This window comes from Lycorma delicatula, chromosome 8, assembly GCF_047948215.1.
Source record: "Lycorma delicatula isolate Av1 chromosome 8, ASM4794821v1, whole genome shotgun sequence".
NCBI lineage: Eukaryota > Metazoa > Arthropoda > Insecta > Hemiptera > Fulgoridae > Lycorma > Lycorma delicatula.
The window spans coordinates 108,272,466-108,294,832 of record NC_134462.1 but is presented as its reverse complement, the minus strand read 5'-3'; the positions used below and the strand labels follow the sequence as shown (position 1 = coordinate 108,294,832).

At 28.9% G+C, this 22,367-nt stretch overlaps 1 protein-coding gene across 1 annotated transcript in view; it reads left to right on the top strand.

Moving 5' to 3' along the window:
* The first annotated feature begins 7,857 nt into the window (after positions 1-7,857).
* LOC142328777 (ecdysone-induced protein 78C-like) overlaps positions 7,858-22,367 on the top strand; it is a 367,857-nt gene continuing 353,347 nt past the window's right edge. Inside the window, exon 1 of the mRNA XM_075372803.1 lies at positions 7,858-8,100. Coding sequence (XP_075228918.1) covers positions 7,858-8,100 — 243 coding nt within the window. The remainder of the gene's footprint in view (positions 8,101-22,367) is intronic.

Genomic DNA, 22,367 nt, shown 5'->3' with positions numbered 1-22,367 from the left:
AGTTGATTGCAATCAAAAGGGAAGGTGCACAACTTGATGTTACAACAGTCCTAAATTCAAAATTTCAACAATCTACGGCTAATCGATTTTGAGTTATGCGTGGTACGTACGTCAAAACGGATTAATGGATAGTCAAACTGGATATTTTCGTTCAAATCTGGATACCGAAATTTTTCGCGATCACAATACTTCGTACAAGGAAGTAAAATGAATTATCCCAAAATTCCCCTTACCCAAAAATCAAAAAAGATATCTTTTATTTATTGTATATATCTTATCTGAATTTTTTTATGTCTTCCTAGGCATAGCAGTAGTGCAACTGACCCAAACAAAGGTACTTTGGGGGCAATTTTGTAGGTGGGGGAACTGATAAACGTTTCATAATATAAATTTTTTAATTAAAAAAAGTTTTTACGATTAATTTTTTTATTATATTTATACCGTAAGAATAAAATGCCAGGAAAGTATTACAGCTTTGTTGTCAAACTTTTCTTATAACTATACTTATACAAGTATACCGACGACAAGTACATAAATTATTAATAACCTATGTTTGACGTAAATGCAATTTTTTCGATTATTTTTTCACCGGAAGAGTATCAATTAAATCTTCTTTCTTTCGCGTTGTAAAAGATTTTAATCAATATATTGGAATATAATAAATAGTTTTAACAAATCAATGTATTAACTTATTACAAAATTTTCCACGAATTACTTTTTATTCTCTGCCTCTCTGTTGAATAATTTATTAAAAAGATATTTCCACTTCTTTAGAAAAGGTTGTGTTTCTTTAATTCTATAACAAATTAATTAAACAAATAAATACATTTTTAAACTATTGAGGTAAAGTATTTATTATTTCAGTCATTAAAATAAAACGAATTATTCTGTTCCTTGTAAATTTAATAAGAAAAATAATAAAACTAATTTTTAAACGTAAAGTTTGAATAATTTTAATTAAATGTATACTTCTCATTATGTTAAAATTTTACTTGTTTATTCTTAATTAAATTTTTATTGTGTTTTTTGCGGGATTTAAATTTGTTACTATTGATTTTTAAAATAGACATGTTTTTCTAAACTTGTGTTCATTTGTCTATTATTGCTAGCATAATTAAATTTCTTTGTTTATTGAATTTATAAATATTTCTGAAAACGTTTCATAAAGTTTATATTTTCCATTTCTAATATAAAGTTTTTTTGCAAGTTTGCTTCTTATATTCTATTTTTTAGACTGTAGACGAAGAATAATAATAAAAAATTATTGTTATTTTAACATTTATTATGGTAATTGTGAGCCAGAACGTCCTCAATCTTAATCTTTTTCAAATTGAAGTATGTCGAAAAATATGTTGTACAATTAATAAAAATACAAGTTTCAAAAGTCGGAAGAATGAAATTTGCTCATTATTCTTCATCAGAATCTACAATGGCAGTAGCGTTGTTAACCCCTACTGAAATCCAATTGTTTAAGTATATAAAAATAAAATCACCTATACGTATAACTTATTGTATATAATTTTTATTTTTAACGTTTATCAGACGAAGTTAGCGAGCGAAGCGAGCGTAGGTTATGTTTGATTAGATCAGCTGATTTGGAAGTCGAGAGTTCCAGCGTTCAAGTCCTAGTAAAGCCAGTTATTTTTTCACGGATTTGAATACTAGATCGTGGATACCGGTGTTCTTTGGTGGTTGGGTTTCAATTAACCACACATCATCTCAGGTATGGTCGAATGTACAAGACTATACTTCATTCACACTCATACATATCATCCTCATTCATCCTTTGAAGTATTATCTAAACGGTAGTTACCGGAGGCTAAACAGGAAAAAGAAAAGGTTGTTTGATTAGATTAGATTATGTTGATTCCGTGTAATGACGTATCGCGCACTATATTAATATAACCTAACCAAACATAACCTACGCTCGCTTACTTCGTCTAATTAATGATAAATACACAAATTATATTTATATTTTACCTATTTAGTGGTCAATAGATAGCTTCTTTGTATCCTGACTGTATGATGGTGTTGCCCAAAACAGCTGATAACAACGCTACTGTCATTACAGATTCTGATGAAGAATAATGAGGTAATTTCACTCTTCCGTGTTATGAAACTTGTATTTTTATTAATTATATAACATATTTTTCAATATGCTTCAATTTGAAAAAGATTAAGGTTGAGACGTTTAGGCTCATAATTACCTTTATTATACATTTTTAATAAATTTATTATAATAAATAGATTCTTTAAATAAATTTATTTTAATAATTTTTTTTTAAATCCGTTCTGAAAGTAGAAATTATGTTAAATTACTCAATGGAGATACAAATAATAATAATATTTTAATAAACTTGTATGAATTTTAACTTTAACATAATACAACGTTAAAGTATTATCCACTAGTTTTAACATCAAATTATATTATAAAAGGTAAAAAGAAATGTTTTATCATTGTGTCGGTCGGTTTGGAACGAATAATGCGCTCTGATGTAAGAGACATTTACGGAAGTGAGGGTAAGATTGGGTAACATAAATTTTTATAACTGAAGTGGGATGCATTTTGGGTGTGAAGGACTATATTTGACTATCGAGCGCAACTTTTTAACTTTTAAATAAATATGCGTAGGAAATGTTTTGCTCCTGAATCTTTCATTGTTATTTTTGTATGCGTATGCGAGTGAACGTAGATATAACAAGTCTTTATATATATAATTAAAAATCAACAGGAAGAAAAAAATAAAACATTTTCTACATTAAAGAAAAGAAAAAAAACTGTTTCTCTTCAGTTTATTTCAATAAGAAAAAAACAATATAAGCACGTATGTATAAAAAATGTTCAGACAAGTAAAATATACAGCGTAATAAATGGCTTACTAGCAGATGTAGAATGTGTTAGTTGCTAAGAATTATTTAATATTTTATTAAATATGATGTGCGTGTATTGATATTACTGCTTCTAAAGACACGGAACCGGTCACCACTATAACTATTAATAAGGTACCTCTGTAATGATAAGATCTATTATATTTATTTCAAAATGTTTATGTATACATCTATTAATATTAATAATATTTTAAAAGGCCGTAATTTAAACTTTTTTCGGTAAATACTGTAGGAAATTAGCGTCTGTCCTAGAAATGTTAAAAATAGAAAAAAACCGGTCAAAAAAGCGGGAAATTTTACATTGATTTTTAAATACAATAAATCATCTAGCGTACGTAGAAAAATTAAATAAGAGATTGAAACTAACATAAAGAAGAATTTTTCAACAGAATTTCAACACATTTTAATAAGTTACACAAAAAAAAATCTGCTTCCTTAAAACCGTATCTAGTATTACATTAGGTTATAACTGATGTTTAGAAACATTTACATCTATTCTTAGAGCAGGGTGATGCGGGTTTAAGATATCGATAGATCATTTTATTTACGGACGTTCAGTTATTTTTAATCGATTATTTAAACAGCTGATAACAGTATAGGAATATTGCACGGATACATGAAAGAATTGAAGAATGAGCTAGGCTTTAATACCATAAAAACATGTACACAACCGTGGTTTCGGTAAGGCTTCTTTATACACCGTATTCATGTTGCATGTCGGCTGATGTCGCCGCGTACACCCGAGATGACCGGTGTTGCCGACCACCTCCTTTGAAACATATACAAAAATCATGTACTGTGCTTATAATGCGATATAAATAGATAGGAAAAGGAAAATAATGTGGTTTTCTTATATGATAAACAGTGTTGGTCATGAGGTAGGAGCTTTTTTTACAATCTGTGGGAAGATTAAAGGAGGATGAGGTCACGTTTTTTGTTTATTTTATTACGTCCGTCAAATAATTTGATGAACTTGCATTGAAATTTAAGACGACTTTTGTGGCAGACAAATTTAAATTCCAACAATCAGAGGGTTATTCGAGAAAATACTAGCAATTATTCTGAAGTAACTAAAAAATATTCACTGTTTTTTTTTTCAACTTTGTTATAAATATACATCTATTAAAAATATACGTCGCGTACTATTTTAAAGGTAAAATTAAAAAAAAATAGATATATATTTTAAAGGTATTTAAAGGGTTATTTTATTTTATTTGGAAACAGATCTCAAAACGATCAGTATTTGATCTCAAATTTAAAAAGCAGATTTTTATCACTTAAATTAAAATGTTAATGCCTTTATCAAATTTATTAGAATATATAACTCGAAATTTTTTCGTCTGACGTATTATTGACAAATACAAAACAAATTACAGAAATACAAATTTAATGACATAATTATTTTCGTTGCGTTTCTGAAAATTTATCTCAAAAATTCTAATCGTAGATCTTTTTTTTTTTTAAATTTCATCGATTTAAAGAAATACAAAACAATAATATTTTAATTAAAAATATTTTCCTCTTTTTCTTTATCGATATTACTGATTACCGTCTAATTTAATCGTAGATTTTTTACTCTCTCTTTCGCATATATTCCTCCTTGATAGGTAATAAAATTTTCCACATGTCTTATCGACCGCACTTTTTTCATATTCTACCTCTCTCTATTCTTCACATGAGGAATTTCAAATAATTTTCTGCGATTATGTTTTCCATTTTGCATTCAATCCACGTATTTGCATATTAGAATTAAAAGTAGTAAAATAAATAGAAATAGATTTATATTAAAAAAAAGAATTTGAAGAAATACAGTAAAATGTTTGTATTAATAGAAGTACATAAAATAAATAAAACAAGAGAATAAATTAAAAGAAAAAAACCAGTAACACGTCAGAACCAGTAGACGTTCAGCGAACTCTATAAAGTGATATTTAAAGATGCGAAGAGCCCGCTTTCCGATAACTGCTAATCGCTTTGCGATTAACTGAGACTCCTTTTATGTAGGTATCGTCGTATTCCCGACGACATGGAAATGCCGTGTTCTAGGAATACTGAGGAAGAAATTTTAAATTTACGTTCTTTTTAATGCTATGTTCCATATGCGACAATAAAATTTACTGCCGAAAATATGACGTCTTGTTCTGGAGAATGCCGGACACCGACATCCGTAATAATATTATACTATATGAAAAATATACCGTACTGTTTATGTAGACGCAGCGTTTTGTGTCTCCATTTAAAAAAAAGCTTTGCAGATAACCTCTTTTCATTAACCCACCGGGTTGGTCTAGCGGTTAAATTCGTCATCGCAAAATAGCTGATTTTGAAGTCGAGAGTTGTAAGGATCAAATCCTAATAAAGGCGGTTACTTTTATACGGATATGAATATTAGATCGTGGATACCGGTGTTCTTTGGTACTTTGGTTTCAATTAACCGCAGTTTCAGGAGGGGTCCACCTGAGACTGTACAAGACTACAGTTCATTTAGATTCATACATACCATCCTCTGAAGTAATACCTTACGGTGGTTCCAGAGGCTAAAGCCAGAATAAAATGAACCCCTTTTTATTATCTCATTCGTAATCAGTCGGTGTTTTCACAGTGTCACTTGACTGATTGTTACCACACACGTGGATCATAGTGTTTTCTGAGTGTTATATTCGTTTGTTAATACTTTAACTTTCTTATTTATTTCATGAACTTCTTTCTATCACGGCTATTTTTTTATGAAGTAGTTCAGTATTTCCTTAATTGTTTACTGTGTTTCGTTTCATTAAGTCCGTAATGATAAATATATATGTAAAATGTAGTATATGTGTAGATGTAGATAATGCGTGGATCCACCACGAATGAAAGGATGCTTGTGACTGGCACCACCGGGTGATCATCAAACGCGATGACAATTTCAGAACATCTCGCCTTGTTTTTAGAAGGCGATGTTGTAATGTAGTCGGATGTACGGCGACTGGAACGTCAGTTATAAAAAAAGTCTGATTAGCGGGTCTAAATAAACGGCACCATATAACCTAATGAACATCTAAATCATCGATTAAAATTTCTTCTGTAGAACACGAAGGCAAGGATTTTATGACCTGCGCGTAAAAAAAAAAACACGATAACTCCTATTTACTACAGAAAGCCGAACCAAGTTATCATCGTTGACAAACGATACGAACGCCTTACATAAGCGCGGCTTAATATTCACATGAAAGTAAGTTACTTTAAGAGTATGAACATATGAACCGGTGAACGAACGAGTAAAATCGATTACGGTTTGAATGTATTGATGTAATTTAAATTTGTTTCAGGTATACACAGATACAAATTTTATTCTTGCGCATGTAGCATTTCTGTAATATCAAATTTTGAGATTTTTTACATAACAGCTGACAGTCTATAGATATATACTCTACCTCGTAAAATTTATTATAAAAATTAAACTTACAATGCCGAAGTAGCCCTAATAAATGTTCCGAGAGTTACGTTTACACCATTGTCAGCGTTTGATTGAAACTCCGGTTCGTTTGCTTTATACTACACGAAGTGTATTGAACAACTTTCAATCGGTCCGAAAGTGAATCTGAAGTAATCGCCGTCAGTTCAAAGGGGATGTAACAACAAAATATGTACTAATATTAATCGAAGAGAAACTAAATTTAAAAAAAGGATCAACTACAAGTATATTACAATACAAATAAGCAATTCTGGTAAAAATTAAAATAGAATTTCAAATTTTAGGGAGGAATACTCTAATGAGTATATTAGAGAACAGCTGTTTTGTAAGGTTGTTGTAACCCGGTTCGTTCCCATATATTTTGATAATTTTGAGTGAATTTGAACCTTCCACCATCCGGACAAGTCCAATTTCCACAACGTAATTGTTTTTTCAGTATGTTGTGAAATATTATAACGTCCAGTAATAATAAATATGAAGAAAAAAGTGTATAAATATATTTAATTAGACTTTAGTATCTGTGTTAACAGTAAAGCTTGGTGATGTGATTTAATTAAGGGTAGTGTACGTAGGATACCGTAAGTTAATCTATCTGAAATATATTTTAATGTTGTATTTAATTGTTACTATAATGTAATTTCAGTAAGATCTGAATAGGCTTTTCAGAACACTTCGGTCTGAATCCAAGATTATGTTAAATATTCAATCTATTATCGATCATTTTTAATATATTTTATCAAATATCTTAGTATGTATTAAAATAAATTTTTTGGAAAGAAGTGGAAGAATAACAAATATATTGAAATTAATAAAATAATCCCGTGTGATACGATTGTTATATGTGAAAAATTAGCAGTACTTTATTCAATTGAAAGTTTTATTTAGAGTAAATATATACATATACATATACATATATATATGTATATATATATATATATATATATAGAAAGAAAGAAAGAAAGAAAGAAAGAAAGAAAGAAAGAGAGAGAGAGAGAGAGAGAGAGAGAGAGAGAGAGAGAGAGTAATTCATACAATAATTTTGCAATATCTATTTTTTACTGAAGTATAAAAATTTATTTGTGAGGAATACGGTAGCGGAATTGTTTTTATAGATCGTTCTGATTTAAACGTCGTTCGTTTATTGTTTAACGACGATACGCTTCGCGGATCGATTCGGTATCGTCGCGAGCGTCGTATGTGTGTCGCGTTAATTCGAGCGGTAATAAAGGTTGAGGTTACCGGACGACGGTAATTTAGCGAACGTAGAAAGAGTAAAGGCCTCGGCCGTGCGTCTGCCAAAGCAGTGTCAGGGTCTGTAAGATAAAGTCGGAAGTAAGACGGGATAGTGGAATGAACGAGTATTATTCAAAAGCCGGTGCCCCCCCACTACGAGCCGGAGAGGGGGGTATTTGGGCGCCCCCCTCCTGAGCAGGCAGGCGAACGAGCAGCAAGGGGTCAGTGAACTCCGGCGGCAGAGCGAGCATTGTATCGCCGTCAAGACGGGAGGATGGACTATGGACGTATTCAAGGTGGACCGAGCGTTAGCCCCGAGCCTAGGTAGTGCTCCACCGCCGGATAAGCTCGATTTGGAGGTGTCTTTCGATGCCGGTTCGGAATTTAATCTAAGCTTTTTCGATCAACCGGAAGATACCCAGGGAGGGTTCAGCGACCCCGGTTCCGTCGGCTCTGCGTCCGCATCCTCGCCGCCTCCGTTGCCGTCCCCGCAGCTGTTACAACCGGCCGCCGCCAGTGCTAACGTCACTAACATCTCCTGCGCTTCTAGCAGCCCGACCGTCGTGACCAACGCCTTGAACACTATCAAACAAGGTTAGAATTTGTACCATGATATTTCAGTTAATATATATAAAACCGTACAATAAACATTAGTTTTGTAGATGAGCAGATTTTTCTCTAAAATTAATTAACGTCACGGTAAGGTTCAACAAAATAAATATTAAGTCGATTAAAACCTATCTTCCACGATTAAAAACATAATCTTAACGATAACGTACCGTGCAGAAAGGAATACAAAAATATTAAACGATTTAATTTGAATATTTATCGTTGATCGTATAAAATTAAGCGATGTAACGTCATTGATAAATTGTCCTGAGAAAAAATAAACATACCTTTCTTACTATTGTAATCAAATTATTTAAATCCATTCCATCGGTGTTACGAATATAACATCTGTGGTCTTCCAAGAATATAAGCAAAATCATACAAGACGATATTTTGTATTATTGTTATTATTAATTATAATGCGTGTAACTACATGACATCATGTTTTATATATATAATACATTGATACGATAGAAATTAAAAAAAAAATCACGCTATAGATTTATAAAACCCAGAATTAAATGTATTGTTTATTTATACGAATAATCACTACTCACGTCAACATTTGCATAATAATTAAAATAATCCATTTCTGTTATGTATATTTCTTTTAGCCCTTTTTCTTTACATAATGTAATAAACAAATGTTTAGGGAAGTTATTTATCATGGTGTTTGGCGATTTGAAAAACATTATATACGCTTAATTAAAACAAACGATAATATTATAATAAATAATAAAATAAACCGAAACTATCTTTATTACTTAATATATCATTACACCTGAAGCTAAGTTACAATGAAGATTTTAATTTAAGTATAAAAAAACTGAATATTTCTTATCAGAAATTGAACATTTTTTTACACAAGATTTTATGATTCGTGTTTAAATTTAAATTTCCATTAATTATATTTCCTTTTTTCTTTATAGTAAAGCAAATTTTTTTTAAACAATTTCTTACTGGAATACAATATTGTATAATATAATTTTTTTTTTGAATATGATTTACCGGAAACTATTTAATTCTGTTTGAATTCGGACGTGAATATGTTAAGTACAGAAATAAAGAATATCTAGGTATACTGACACTTACATATGTAACTTACAAGTTACATGCAAATTATGACACACATATATGTGTGTTTTTTTTAATAATCAAAACTATTATAATTTTTTTTTGAACTATAAAATTCTATTTTAATTTACTTTATATAGAGTAATAATGATTATATATTTTTTTAAAAATAACCATCCACGAGGAAATTCTCAAAATAAATTATTATTAACAGAATTAGCTTATTTTGAATATAAATTGATATAAATAATGAAATGTGTGTATATATAGACTTGCAGTTTCGAAGTGTGCGATGTAACATTTAAAAGTGCATATAAATTAAATTCCTTCTCTTTAACTATCGACCTAAATTGTTTATTTTTTCTACCGTATAGAAATTAAAAGTTTTTTAGTGACATTGTTGAACTTTCTTGACATTAGCGTACAATTTAACTGTAATTAGCGTTCATAAGCGTACAATTTAATCTGTAATTTCCCCGATAAACTTGAAAATTATTATTACTTCTCTTATTTTCTTCTCAAAAAATAAATTAAAATAAAAGTAAATAAATGAAAACAAGTTTTGTTATAAATTATATATACATATATATATATAATTTATCATTTGTCGTTATGGAAAAGGATAGAGAGCTTTTTTTTATTTATGTAACATATTATTAACAGTAAAGTATCGAATCTAAAAGGGAATGAATAGGAACAGTAAAACATAACGTTTAGAGAACTCCTAATTTTAATATTACTTGTATTACTATCCTTTCCCCTTTAAAAATGATATAAAATTGTTTCCGCTCTGATATCGAGTCAATCAGAAGAATAATATTAAAAAATTTATATATATATACGTATATTTAAGTAATAAAAACTATTTTAGAGTTTAAGATTTTTACTTAATTGTCCTTAAATAAAGTTTAAAACCGTTCCCGTTCTATATACGCCACGTTTATAAAAAAATTTAAAAAAAATGGAATTTTAACTCCATATTTAAAACAGTAGAGTACAAGTATTAACCTCAAAAAATTTGATTTGTGTCAATCATGATAATGCCTTATTTATATAATAATAATTGTAATAATAAAAAGTATTTCAAACGGATAAAAGGAAAAGTACAGTTTTTAAAAATAACCACTTTTTTCAGTGAGGAGGGTTGATTTTATAATCATTTCCTTTAAAATTGTATTAATGTTACATTTTTCCATTGTATTTGATTAAAAAAAAAGTTAAAAAAAAACTGATTTCTGAACGTCTTCTAATAAAGGCAACCATTATTTTTTTAATAGAATTAATCACCGTAATACATCTTGTTTATAATTATACGTACTTCACGATTTCAGTGGATTTAAGTGGTTTCTACGATATAAAGCCCAACAGAAGGTAATATCCACGCGCGCGTACTTACGTATGCATAAATATTTTTAATAAAACTTTAGTACATTAAGACAACTCGATTCAGGGCCAAAATATCCAAAAATTAAAAAGTAGAAGTCATAAGTTTTTGGATGAAATCAGTAGTAGTTTTTCACTTTTTGGTAATGAAAATAAAGTAAATTATTATGTTCTTATCTTATCCTATGTCCCTGTAAAACATAACACCGAGTAGTAGACTTCTGCCATTCATCTGGAGGTTCCGGGTTTGATTCCGGATTATGCATGGCATTTTTCACACGATACAAAATTTCAACCTAGTAACTATTATTTGGCATCAGCTTGTTACGGTATAAATAAAAAATACTCGTTACATTTAACAAATTTATGTTGACAGTTTGAATAAATAAGTGATTCGATTAAAATGTAATGCTGTAAAGAGATAATTTTTCCTTTTTTACAAAGTTTTCCGATTTTCTTTTTCTGCGAAAAATTATCTAATTTTATCAAGTTTATATAAATTTTCCACAATTTTTTATGACGTAAGTTTTTTTTTTTAAATACGTTTCTCTCTTCGGATCAGCGAATATTGTAGTAACATTTAATTTAAATTTATTTGAATTTCTTATTACTGGATTATAGAAATACGGACGTAGCAAAAGAATTACGAGCGTTAATAAAACCTGTAGTCGGTAACGGTTTTTGTTTTAAAATATTTGTACTGTTATATTTTAATTTTTATTATAATTTTATGCAAATCGTAAAACATACAAAAAAAGATAATAAATAAATAGCTTAAATATTTACTAAAGATATAAAGGAGTTAACGTGTTATGTAACAAAAGAAATAAGTACATTGACTTTTTATCTTTTTTTTTTGTTTATCGAAAAGTTGTTTACATTTTATTTTTCTTCTGGATATGGACTTTCTTTGCATTTATATTATGGAATAGTGGAGTGTTTTTTTCTTTAATATTATTATTATTATTTTATTTTTCTATTTATTTATAAAATAATTATGATCGTAACTTAGAGTGAAGTAATTAATGTTTTCAAACATACAAATGTAGATGAAAAGAAAAAATGTTTAAAACCATATAATAATGTTGTTTTATATACACATTTAATATTTTTAAACCCGTAGGAAGCTTAAGTAAATAAATAAATAATAATAATTTGACGTAAATATTAAAGGATTATAGATTGAGAAATAATTAACGAAATTGACAAAAATACTAAAGTACTTGACAAAACAATTTGATTAGTGTATAATAACCAAAAGATTTTTTTTTTTTAAGAGATAATTAGTTTAAAATAATAATAATAAAATAGAATCTAGTGAATGAAGATAAAAGCGTATGAATGAAAATGATAAAATAATAATAAATACTATGCAAGTAATATACACTTACATTTGTAAGTAATACGTATTGTATAAAATAGATAAAAACGTACTAATTCAATGTCTATTTATTTATATTTTACCAAGTCATTATTACATAATTAAAAACTTTGTTAATAGGAAAATAACAGTTATTAAATTTATTACGGTAAAAAATATGTGTTACACACAAAAATAACAATAATTAAAATATTTCTGTATAAACATAAGAAACTGTATGTAGATGTCCGTCAAACTGAATGATAATTTTTTTTTATTTACATAAAGTAATATTACATTAAAAAAGATTACATTTCATTGAAGCAAAGATATTTTTAAACATTCCTGTTGTAATCGACACGTGATTTCCTTTCAGCAATTAATAATAATAATAATAAACAATTACGGCAACTAACTCTCATTACGTCGTTAATTTTTTTTTATATATAATAAAATAAAAATTTAGCTCTTCACTCAAATTAACAATCATTGGTGATTTATTGAAAAGTTTACTATTTATTCAGGTTCTTAAAATATGCATCGAAGGAAAATTTATTATTAACGTAAAAAAATAAAACTATTGGATTTTAATTGCTGTTACATTTGAGGTATAAAAATTAAAAAAAAAGCTATACATGTGTGTGCGCTGTTTTGTTGCAATGTTTTGAGATTGCATCTATACTTCCGGTCTCCGTGGCGCGATTGGTAGCGTCTGGGCCTTTCATCCGGAGGTCCCAGGTTCGAATCCCCCGGTCAGGCATGGCAGTTTCACACGCTAAAAAAGTTGTCATTCATCTCATCTTCTGAAGTAATACCTAATGGTGGTCCAGGAGGTTAAAAAAAGAAGAAACTCCGCGTACGATTTTTCAAGCCCCCGATTCACAAGAATCTCCTGTAAATCCTGAAAAAAATCCTGTAAAAGAAACTGCGCGACGTTAGTATTCAGTGAACTCAAAATAAAGCATATATCTTAAATTTAAATAAATAAATTATACGGTGACATTAGTCACCGTATAATATAAGTAATGATTATTGTGTTGTAAATACGTGTAGATACGGCCGCGTTGCGAATCGGCAGTGATAAAACGGACGTGACTCAGCAGAAACATGAAATCGCCGCTAAAACTAACGCAACGTTTCTTTATTCTTCACTCTACAAACTAAGCGAATGCAGCGTAGAGACGATCTAGTACCAAAATGAGCAAAAAAGTTCATATCGACATAATTTATATTTTACTTTGTTTTCGTTCTGGACGCCAGTTTGTGATTTTGAACAAAAAAATTATTTGTCAGGAACGGGTAAATTTACTTTAATTTAAATTTGGCAAACAAAAAATTTTGAAAACGTCATCTTCAAAAATTTCAAAATGGGGGCATTTTAAAATTGTTAATCTTAAATATCTTTTTAGTTATATATCTGATAAAATTTTTAATTTTCCAAAATTTATTAAGTATTTTATTCTAAATAAAATGACACCTCATTTATAAAAACCCGTTGACAAACAATCGAGTTATTGCAGGTAATTAATCCGGCAGTACGCTTGCATACCGTAATGCAAAGCCGATAATTTTTATTACCCACCGGGTTGGTCTAGTGGTTAACGCGTCTTCCCAAATCAGCTGATTTGGAAGTCGAGAGTTACAGCGTTCAAGTCCTAGTAAAGCCAGATATTTTTACACGGATTTGAATACTAGATCGTGGATACCGGTGTTCTTTGGTGGTTGGGTTTCAATTAACCACACATCTCAGGAATGGTCGAACTGAGAATGTACAAGACTACACTTCATTTACACTCATACATATCATCCTCATTCATCCTCTGAAGAATTATCTAAACGGTAGTTACCGGAGGCTAAACAGGAAAAAGAAAGAAAGATAATTTTTATTAATTTACTATTATTATTATTAATAATATTTGTTACAGTTAGTGGAAAAAATAAAAACAGGCAAAAAATTATCAGCTTGCATCATGGTAGTGCCGGGTTAATTTAAATGCTACACTTCATTTACACTCATACATATCATCCTCTGAAGAATTATCTAAACGGTAGTTACCGGAGGCTAAACAGGAAAAGAAAGAAAGAAAGAAGAAGGGTTAATTTAAATGAAACGCTCAAAAAATTTTATAAGTAGAAATTTGATCTATCAAATAATTACAAAGATATTGAAGATTAAAAAATTAAGATGGCCGCCATTTTGAAATTTTTGAAGATGACATTTTCAAATTATTTTTGTAATTATTTTTGACATTTTTTTTATTTTGTATTCTTTGATTTGCCAAATTTAATTAAAGGTTTACTCGTTCCTAAGAAATAATCCTTTAGTTGAAAATCAGAAAATGGCATCCAGAAGGAAAACAAAGCAAAGTTGGACTTAGGTCGATATGAACCTTTTTTCTCATTTAGGGTTCGTGATTCCGTACCAGAAGTTCGGCCAATACGTCCCGGAAATTCCCTTAAATTAGCAATTTTTCTCTATCTGGGACATTGTTACGACCGGAGGAATATTCAGCGCGTATAAAATTGGTCGGAGTAAAATAAAACCGTTCCTAAAAATATAAATTTTATTAATTCTTACCTCCACTACGCAATTAATAAGATGAATTTTTTCACTACAGATCAGAGTAAATTAAATTTGTTGTGTTATGCTTTTCCGGCCTTAATTATGATTTTCTTTAATTAAAAAAACTTAAGATGTTATAGCCACTGTACAAAAATGCTGTTTCTGATAGTAATAGTATACAGTAAACGGCCACATCCTGTGGTAAACAGAATGAAAGTATCATTTGTACAGCTGAATATTACTAACATTTCGCTAAGTGTTTCATATCGATATGCGACAAAATTTTCGACTTTTCATTAACGGTTCTTATCAGAGCAAAGAAACTTTTCAGTAAAAATTCCGAAATATTTTTCCTACAATCGTTGTTTTTTTAATTTATTTCTAAAATACGAATTTCATTAAAAAAATTATTTAGCTACATTTATATCCCTTATTTTTTTTCTTTAATTTAAAAGGTTTTTCGTAGAAATAAATCTTGGTAGAAAAAGTTCAAGATTTGATTTTTTACTAGTTGAATATTTTTGTTAAAATATATTCAGAACATGCAAATAGAAAAAAATCCACTTCGCTAAAAAGATAAAACCGGTTTGAAATTTTTACAATAGTAGTATTTTTTATAATAGTGGTTTTAAATCTTATTCAGCATATTACTATTATAACTTATAATTTTTTGTTGGAATTCATCCTTAATGAGAAAATTAAAAAGTGTTTTTTCCCCAAAAATGTCAGATACTCCGATCAAAATCTACAAAACCCGGATTATAGCAGGTACGAATGGATATAGTAATTAATATGTTTATACTTTTCTATCTGTTTATCTATTCTTTCTATTTATATTATTTTATAGCAGGGAAAAATTTACTTAAGAAATTTATGAAATAAAAACTAATTCTTAGGTTTGTTTATAAGTAGAACCAACCATTCGAAGTTTCTCCGGGTACCATATATTATTTATTACCTAGAAGAAAATGTTTACTTAAAGTTCCACATTATTTCGAACCACAGTCATTTAAAATTATATTTTTTTAAGTCTTATTATTTAACATCTTTTACTAAAATTTATAAAAGGTGAAAAAATTAAAAAAGATAAAAAAACCATTGACTATGGAAGATGGAGAAAAAATTCCGTTTGAAATTTCAGAAAAAAGTTTCGTATAAGGTAAAATACGGTGATTTTTCCTGGATGGAAATTTTTTTTAAATGCATCAATATTTACATATAAAAATGGTCTCACCAAAGAGGGAACGAGGTAAATTTTTTATTATATGCGTGTAAAGTGAATCTGAGGAGATAAAGTAAACAGAAAAAACTGTTTTTCATCAAAGGGGTAAATATATTATGACGTATATATAAATTATTATATCGACTGGTAAATATCTTCTAGTGAAGAAATAGTTCCTGTAAATTGAATTTAGTTAACATAAAATAAGTTTGTTCAAGTTTTATTAAAACTGTTTATGTTGTTTCGGATAATTCCGTATGAACCACAGCTGACATACATTTAAGATAATGGGTAATAATAGAAATAAACAAAGCCATTGAAGCGTATCTTTAGTTTCGTATGAAACAAAGATAAGATGAAAACAAAACACGTGTTAGCGATTATTAAAGATCCAATTTTAATTATAATATCAGTACACAGATAATTTACGGTACAAAAATTACGCATTTACAAAATTTATGGTAGAGTAAATGTTTTATTGAACATTTATTATTTCGAGAGCAGTTAATTTGATTTTAATAAATGCGATGACGAAATATATTTTTTTTAATTGCTAGCTGGATATCATGTATGTAACGGTTCAAACTCTAGAACCGGTTCAACGATTTTTAATTTTTATGTTAACACCGGTACACGCACATACACACAATATTTACAGGTGTCCCACAAAGAGCTATACGCTTTTGATTTAGGCACTCGGCTCATTCCTCCCTTGATTCTATTGAAACTTACAGACCTTTCAATTAAAGTTCTAAAAGTGTGAAAATTTCAACCTTCTAGGAATTATAGAAACAGAATTGCGGCTTTCAAACAAAAACTTCAATTTCTTATTAACCAAATTTGTTATTCATTACAAAATAGTTGATAAAAAATGATTAAAAATAGTTGATAATTAGAAATAGAATAATTAAAAACAGTTAGATAACTAGTCTTGGTTAGGACTAATTAAGTTGTTTTCTTCGATTTGAACTTCAACAATAAGCTGTTTAAGATGTTTAACAATACATCATGTGTTTTTAATCATTTTTACCAGCTACTTTGAAATAAGTAAAACATTTCGTTTATAGGAAATTGATGTTTTTGTTTGAAAGCCACCATTCTGTTTCTATAATTCCTAGAAGGTTGAAATTTTCACACTTTTAGAACTTTAATTAAAAGGTCTGTAAGTTTATAGAATCAGGGGGGGAACGGGTGAGTTCCTAAATTAAAAACGTATACCTCTTCGTGGGACACGCTGAATATATATACACACGCACGCACACACGCACCCACCCCCTACACACACACACGCGCGCGCGCGCGCGCACACACATACTTTCATGGTGAAGTGGTAGCGTGTTTGCCTCTCGTCCGGAAGATTATGGGTTCAAATCCCAGTAAGATTTGGTATTTTTCATTCTCTACTAAATTCATTTCCAATCGTCATTAGAAAAAAGGGTTCGGGTGAGCATTAGTCTGCAGATTTTTATATATACAATACCTGGGTTTAGCGATTACCAGAATAATCGATTTTTTTATTTAAACATATACATATATATTAACGCGTATTCGACGCTTGTGTTATCATCAGTTACTTCTTTTTGTAGTTAAAATAAGTCTGTAATATGTTATTATATATACTAGACTTACAACCGAACACGTTAACATATTAACAATTATTTTAATTAATAAAAAAATGTTTATATTCAGTGTCTCTCAAAGAAAGAAAAAGAATTTTATGACTTGTTCTACAAGGGAAAAAAAGAAATGAATTCATATAAATATAAACTCGGAAATGCTTCATTTTCGAGTTAAACTTTTCGAAAAATTTCCTCCTGATTTTTACTCCAAAGGTACCTAAAATTAGTACTAACATTTTTGGAACTTACGTTAAGGGATAACTTAGTTGGTTTCACATAGTGGTTCTACACAATTTTATTGTGTAGATTTTATTTTGTTATTTAATAACTTTTGAGAAAATATTGTAAATTTTTATTACAAAACACAATTTATTTTTTAAATTTGATGTACAATAACTTCGTTAAATCACAAATAAAATGCTATTTTAAAATTTGTGTAGAGGATTTAATTTTGAGATTATCCTTAACTGAACATTGAAAAAGTGTTTATGAAATTTTATTTATATTAAAAATAAAACAGACCGAAACGCGAGAAAAAAAATTATTTATAAATTTAAAAGGAAAAATGAATAATTTCAATGTTTTTTTTTTATCTTCATTTGTGGATATATCTTGAAATTCTTTTCTTTCATTCGTAAGAAATCTGCATATAATCCTTCAATTGATGACGCTGGCATTAAAATTGATTCATTTTAATGTATATTTTAAGTGTTTTGATTAAAAATTGATTAGACGCAAGTTTTTCCTATAAACGTCGAAAAAAATTTTTTAAATATATTTTATTGAGAATCGTTAATAACATTAATAATAAATATGTTAGAATGAAAAAAAAAAGATACACACACACTGATAGAAAAACTAACACCTTCATTCAATATTATATTAATTAGTGCGTTATTTTTATTAGTGGTTAAAGTAGAAAGTAGATTAAAATTAATTGAAGGAATCATTGTATAATTTATTGCATAATTGAACTTACATCGACAACAGAACATTTAATCTAGAGCACAATAAAAATGATGGTAATAATATTGGGAATCTGTTTCTGGTGAGCTTTAATTTAATTTACATAGCCTTTTGTTTTGAATTAACATATTAAAATAGATCCTTATCGCTAAGTATTATTAAATATTTATAACTTTTAGTGTTTGCAGATAACTTTAAAGCTTAATGATGTGCTTCATAATAAGGTAAAAATTAAGGATTTTTCTTTTCTATTCAACATCATTTTTCCGCTAATTAAAGTATGTAATTCACTGTTTGTTTAGTTAAGCGTCATAACTGTAACTGTTGTAGGCGATCTGACGTAAGTCACAAGTCATTTCCAAATAACAACATAGACAACCTTAAGAATAAAAATATCCCGTAACCTGGTTAGTTAGAAAAAAAAAATAGGAGTGAAGTGGTTTTCCGTTACCTACTTCATTGTGAGAAATATATGGTTGCATACAACAGCACGATATGACTTCTGAAATTCAGGCGATATTCATGATACCTTCACTTTGTTCATTACAGAGACTACTTTGTAATGCACATCATTACACTCATTGAAAGCAAATCTGACTGGCGTTTCTTGTACCATGTATGGCTTTGCATCTGTCACAGCCGTAAGAAAGATTGGGTCAAATAAAATAAAGCAATAGATCAATGTACCCTTTTTATGACCCCAATGTGTTCATACCTATATATAAAACCAATCGTTATATCAATGATAAAAATTGTAACACTTGCTGCTTTTAATATTTTATGTTTTTTATATGAGCGGTTTCGTATTACTACTTCATCAGATCTTCAGATAAAACATTTTTTTAAGGTAAAATATACCAGTTCTCTATTTGAATTTTTAACATAAAAGATTTTTATATGAAGATCTGATGATGTAGTGATCACTACGAAAGCGCTCACATATAAAACAAAAATATTAAAAGCAGCAAGTGTTAACAAATTTTATTATCGATAATAATTTGTTGTTATACTGCTACGTTACTTAATTGCTAATTCATTAACATATAATACCAAATGTCCTGCCTGACTGACTGACTGACAAACGCACAGCTCAAACCTAGATGTGTGGATTTTAGAAGGTACATTTTTTTATAAGGTAGGGATCACTGAAGAAGAATTGTAGAAAACTCCGGGGAAGAGAAAAGAGGGGCAAATTTTTTTTTATGAACAATCTATACCTCAGAAACCGTAGATATTACAGTCATAAAAATTGGTTTTAGACTCTTCTTTAGTAAAGAATTAATTCTAATTTGGGATCGACAAAGAGTTTTCATAAAATTATATGACCCTGACCCTGAAAGTATTACGGTCTTAAAAATGTATATTAAAACCTTTCTTTGAAAACAAAGAGGTACATATTTCACCATTTTTGAAAATCACAATTTAGGAGGCCCCCTTGCCATCATTCAGTAATTCAATTACTGATCTTTTTATTCTAATTAAAAATACAAATTCTTCTTTGCCTACTTTTTTCTTAAAACCATTCTACAACGATATGAAAACGCCCAAAAAATCTAAAAACATACCTTAATAACCAATTTTTTTTCATAGTCTACCCAATTTAGCTCTTGCTTCGGGTATTTCAATTATAGTCCATTTTTTCAAAAACAATGCAAATTTGTATATTAATTAAAATTAACTATTATTACAGGACAAAGTGGTATTTGAAATCCCTCATCCGTACTCGTGTGAAACATTTTATATACAAATATCAAAATTAATCCGTGACGTAATAATACTTCTTTTATCATTATTTTAGCTTATCAAAATGAAAATACCAATGTTTTACTAGTTACTTAGTTAAGTTAGATACGGTAGTTCTAATAGTGGACCCACCGGGTTGGTCTAATGGTGTACGCGTTTTCCCAAATCAGCTGATTTGGAAGTTGAGAGTTCCAGCCTTCAAGTCCTATTAAAGGCAGACTTTTTTTATGGATTTGAATACTAGATCGTGGATACCGTTGTTCTTTGGTGGTTGAGTTTCAATTAACCATACGTCTCAGGATTGGTAAAACTGAGACTATACAAGACTACACTTCATTTTCGCTCATTCATCCTCTAAAGTAATACCTGAACGGTAATTCCTGGAGGCTAAACCGGAAAAAGATAGAAGTTCTCATAATAGAAAGTAAGTTTTTTTCACGTCGGAAAAACTATACTAAATATTATTATTATTTTAAACAATGTTAATTTTTACTTCCTTGTACGAAGTAAAGGAAGTATAGTGATCGCGAAAAATTTCGGTTATCAGATTTCAAGGGAAATATCCATTTTGACCATCCCTGAATCCATTTTGACTAGTTTCGGCGTTACGTCTGTATGTACGTATGTATTTCGCATAATTCAAAAACGATTAGCCATAGGATGTTGAAATTTTTCATACAGGACTGTTGTAACATCTAGTTGTGTACTTCCTCTTTTGATTGCAATCGACTGGACCAAAAGTGTCCAAAAAGCCCAAAATCTCAATAAATTTGGTTTTTAGACTTTTTCTAAACTGCAGTAATAATCCCTCATTGAAAGCTTCATAATCCATAAGTGGTACCTATTTTCATTCGTCCCAGAGTTATAGCCAAATAAAATTTTAATTAATGAAATATTTGGATCTTACAAGAGGAAGGCATATCGGTTCGAATAAGAATTCATCTCCTTTTTTTTAATTTTAATATACTGATTTGTTAATAATTATTAACCTCTGATTGTAAAAACAACATTTTACAATAAATAATAATTCAATAGAAAAAAAAGAAAAAAAATCAGAAGTTATTAATGAAATAAAATATTATATACTTTTCATTTAAAAAAAAAAAATGTGTATATGTAATTTAATAGGCATACAAGGAAGTCATGTGGTGTTCACAGTAGATTTTTTAATATTTCATCAAATTATTGATTTTTTTTTAATATATTATTGTCAAAAAATGCTGAAAATTTCTGTACATGATAAATAATTTTTTAATTATTTATTATTACTTATTTTTAATTCCTATTTTAGCCCATCGAGCTGGACTGATCTATTGGTTAACTCGTCGCAAATCGGTTTTTTAACAGCTGATTTTCGAAGTCGAAGATTCTGAGATTTAAATCCTAGTAAAAGTTAATTGATTTTATATGAATGTGGATACTAGACAATAGATACCGGTGTATTTTGGTGGTTGGGGTTCAATTAACCACACATCTCAGTAATGATCGGCTTGAATCTGTACAACTCTACACGTCATTTATATGTCATAGATATCATCCTCAACTTATTGGGCCGTGAAGATGGGAAATTGCTTATTGTTCACTAGTTGAACAGATTACAACGTACATTAGGAAATAAATAACATTTTTGTTTTATTAATTGTGTTAAAAATACTAATATGTTTTCCGTAAAATTTATAAAACTTTTATCAGTATTATTTAAAAGTCTAGGATTAACAAACGTAATTAAGTTCATTTAAGTTACAAAGAAAACCGTAATTATTATTTTTCATTTATTACTTTCAACATTTTTGTAGTTGAATAAGTTGTCAGCTATTGGCACTAAGTATAACTTACCGTTTTACTTCCTGTTAATCTATAAAATTGTCGAACTATGCTTAAATTGATTAATATAAATGCTGGATACGAAAATATTTGTATTTTCATATACTTAGAATTTAACCTTCACACACCGATGATGAAGTTAAAGTTGCACTTACTCTTATTTAAAATAAATAATAAGTATATAAATAAATACTTCTAAATGTATTAATTTCGGTGAGAACAGATCAGATGACGGTTATATCAGGTAGATACGCAAAAAGCCCGGTCTGAAGTGTTTATCGGAAAGAGCAAAACATTTTAATCCTACACGTTTATATAACAACCATTTAAAATTAAACAAGACTAACTGTTAAACTGCAATACCCCTTAAGATCTGTGAAATCTTACGATAAGAAAAGTATTTTGGCAAAAAATACCTGGAAAAATTT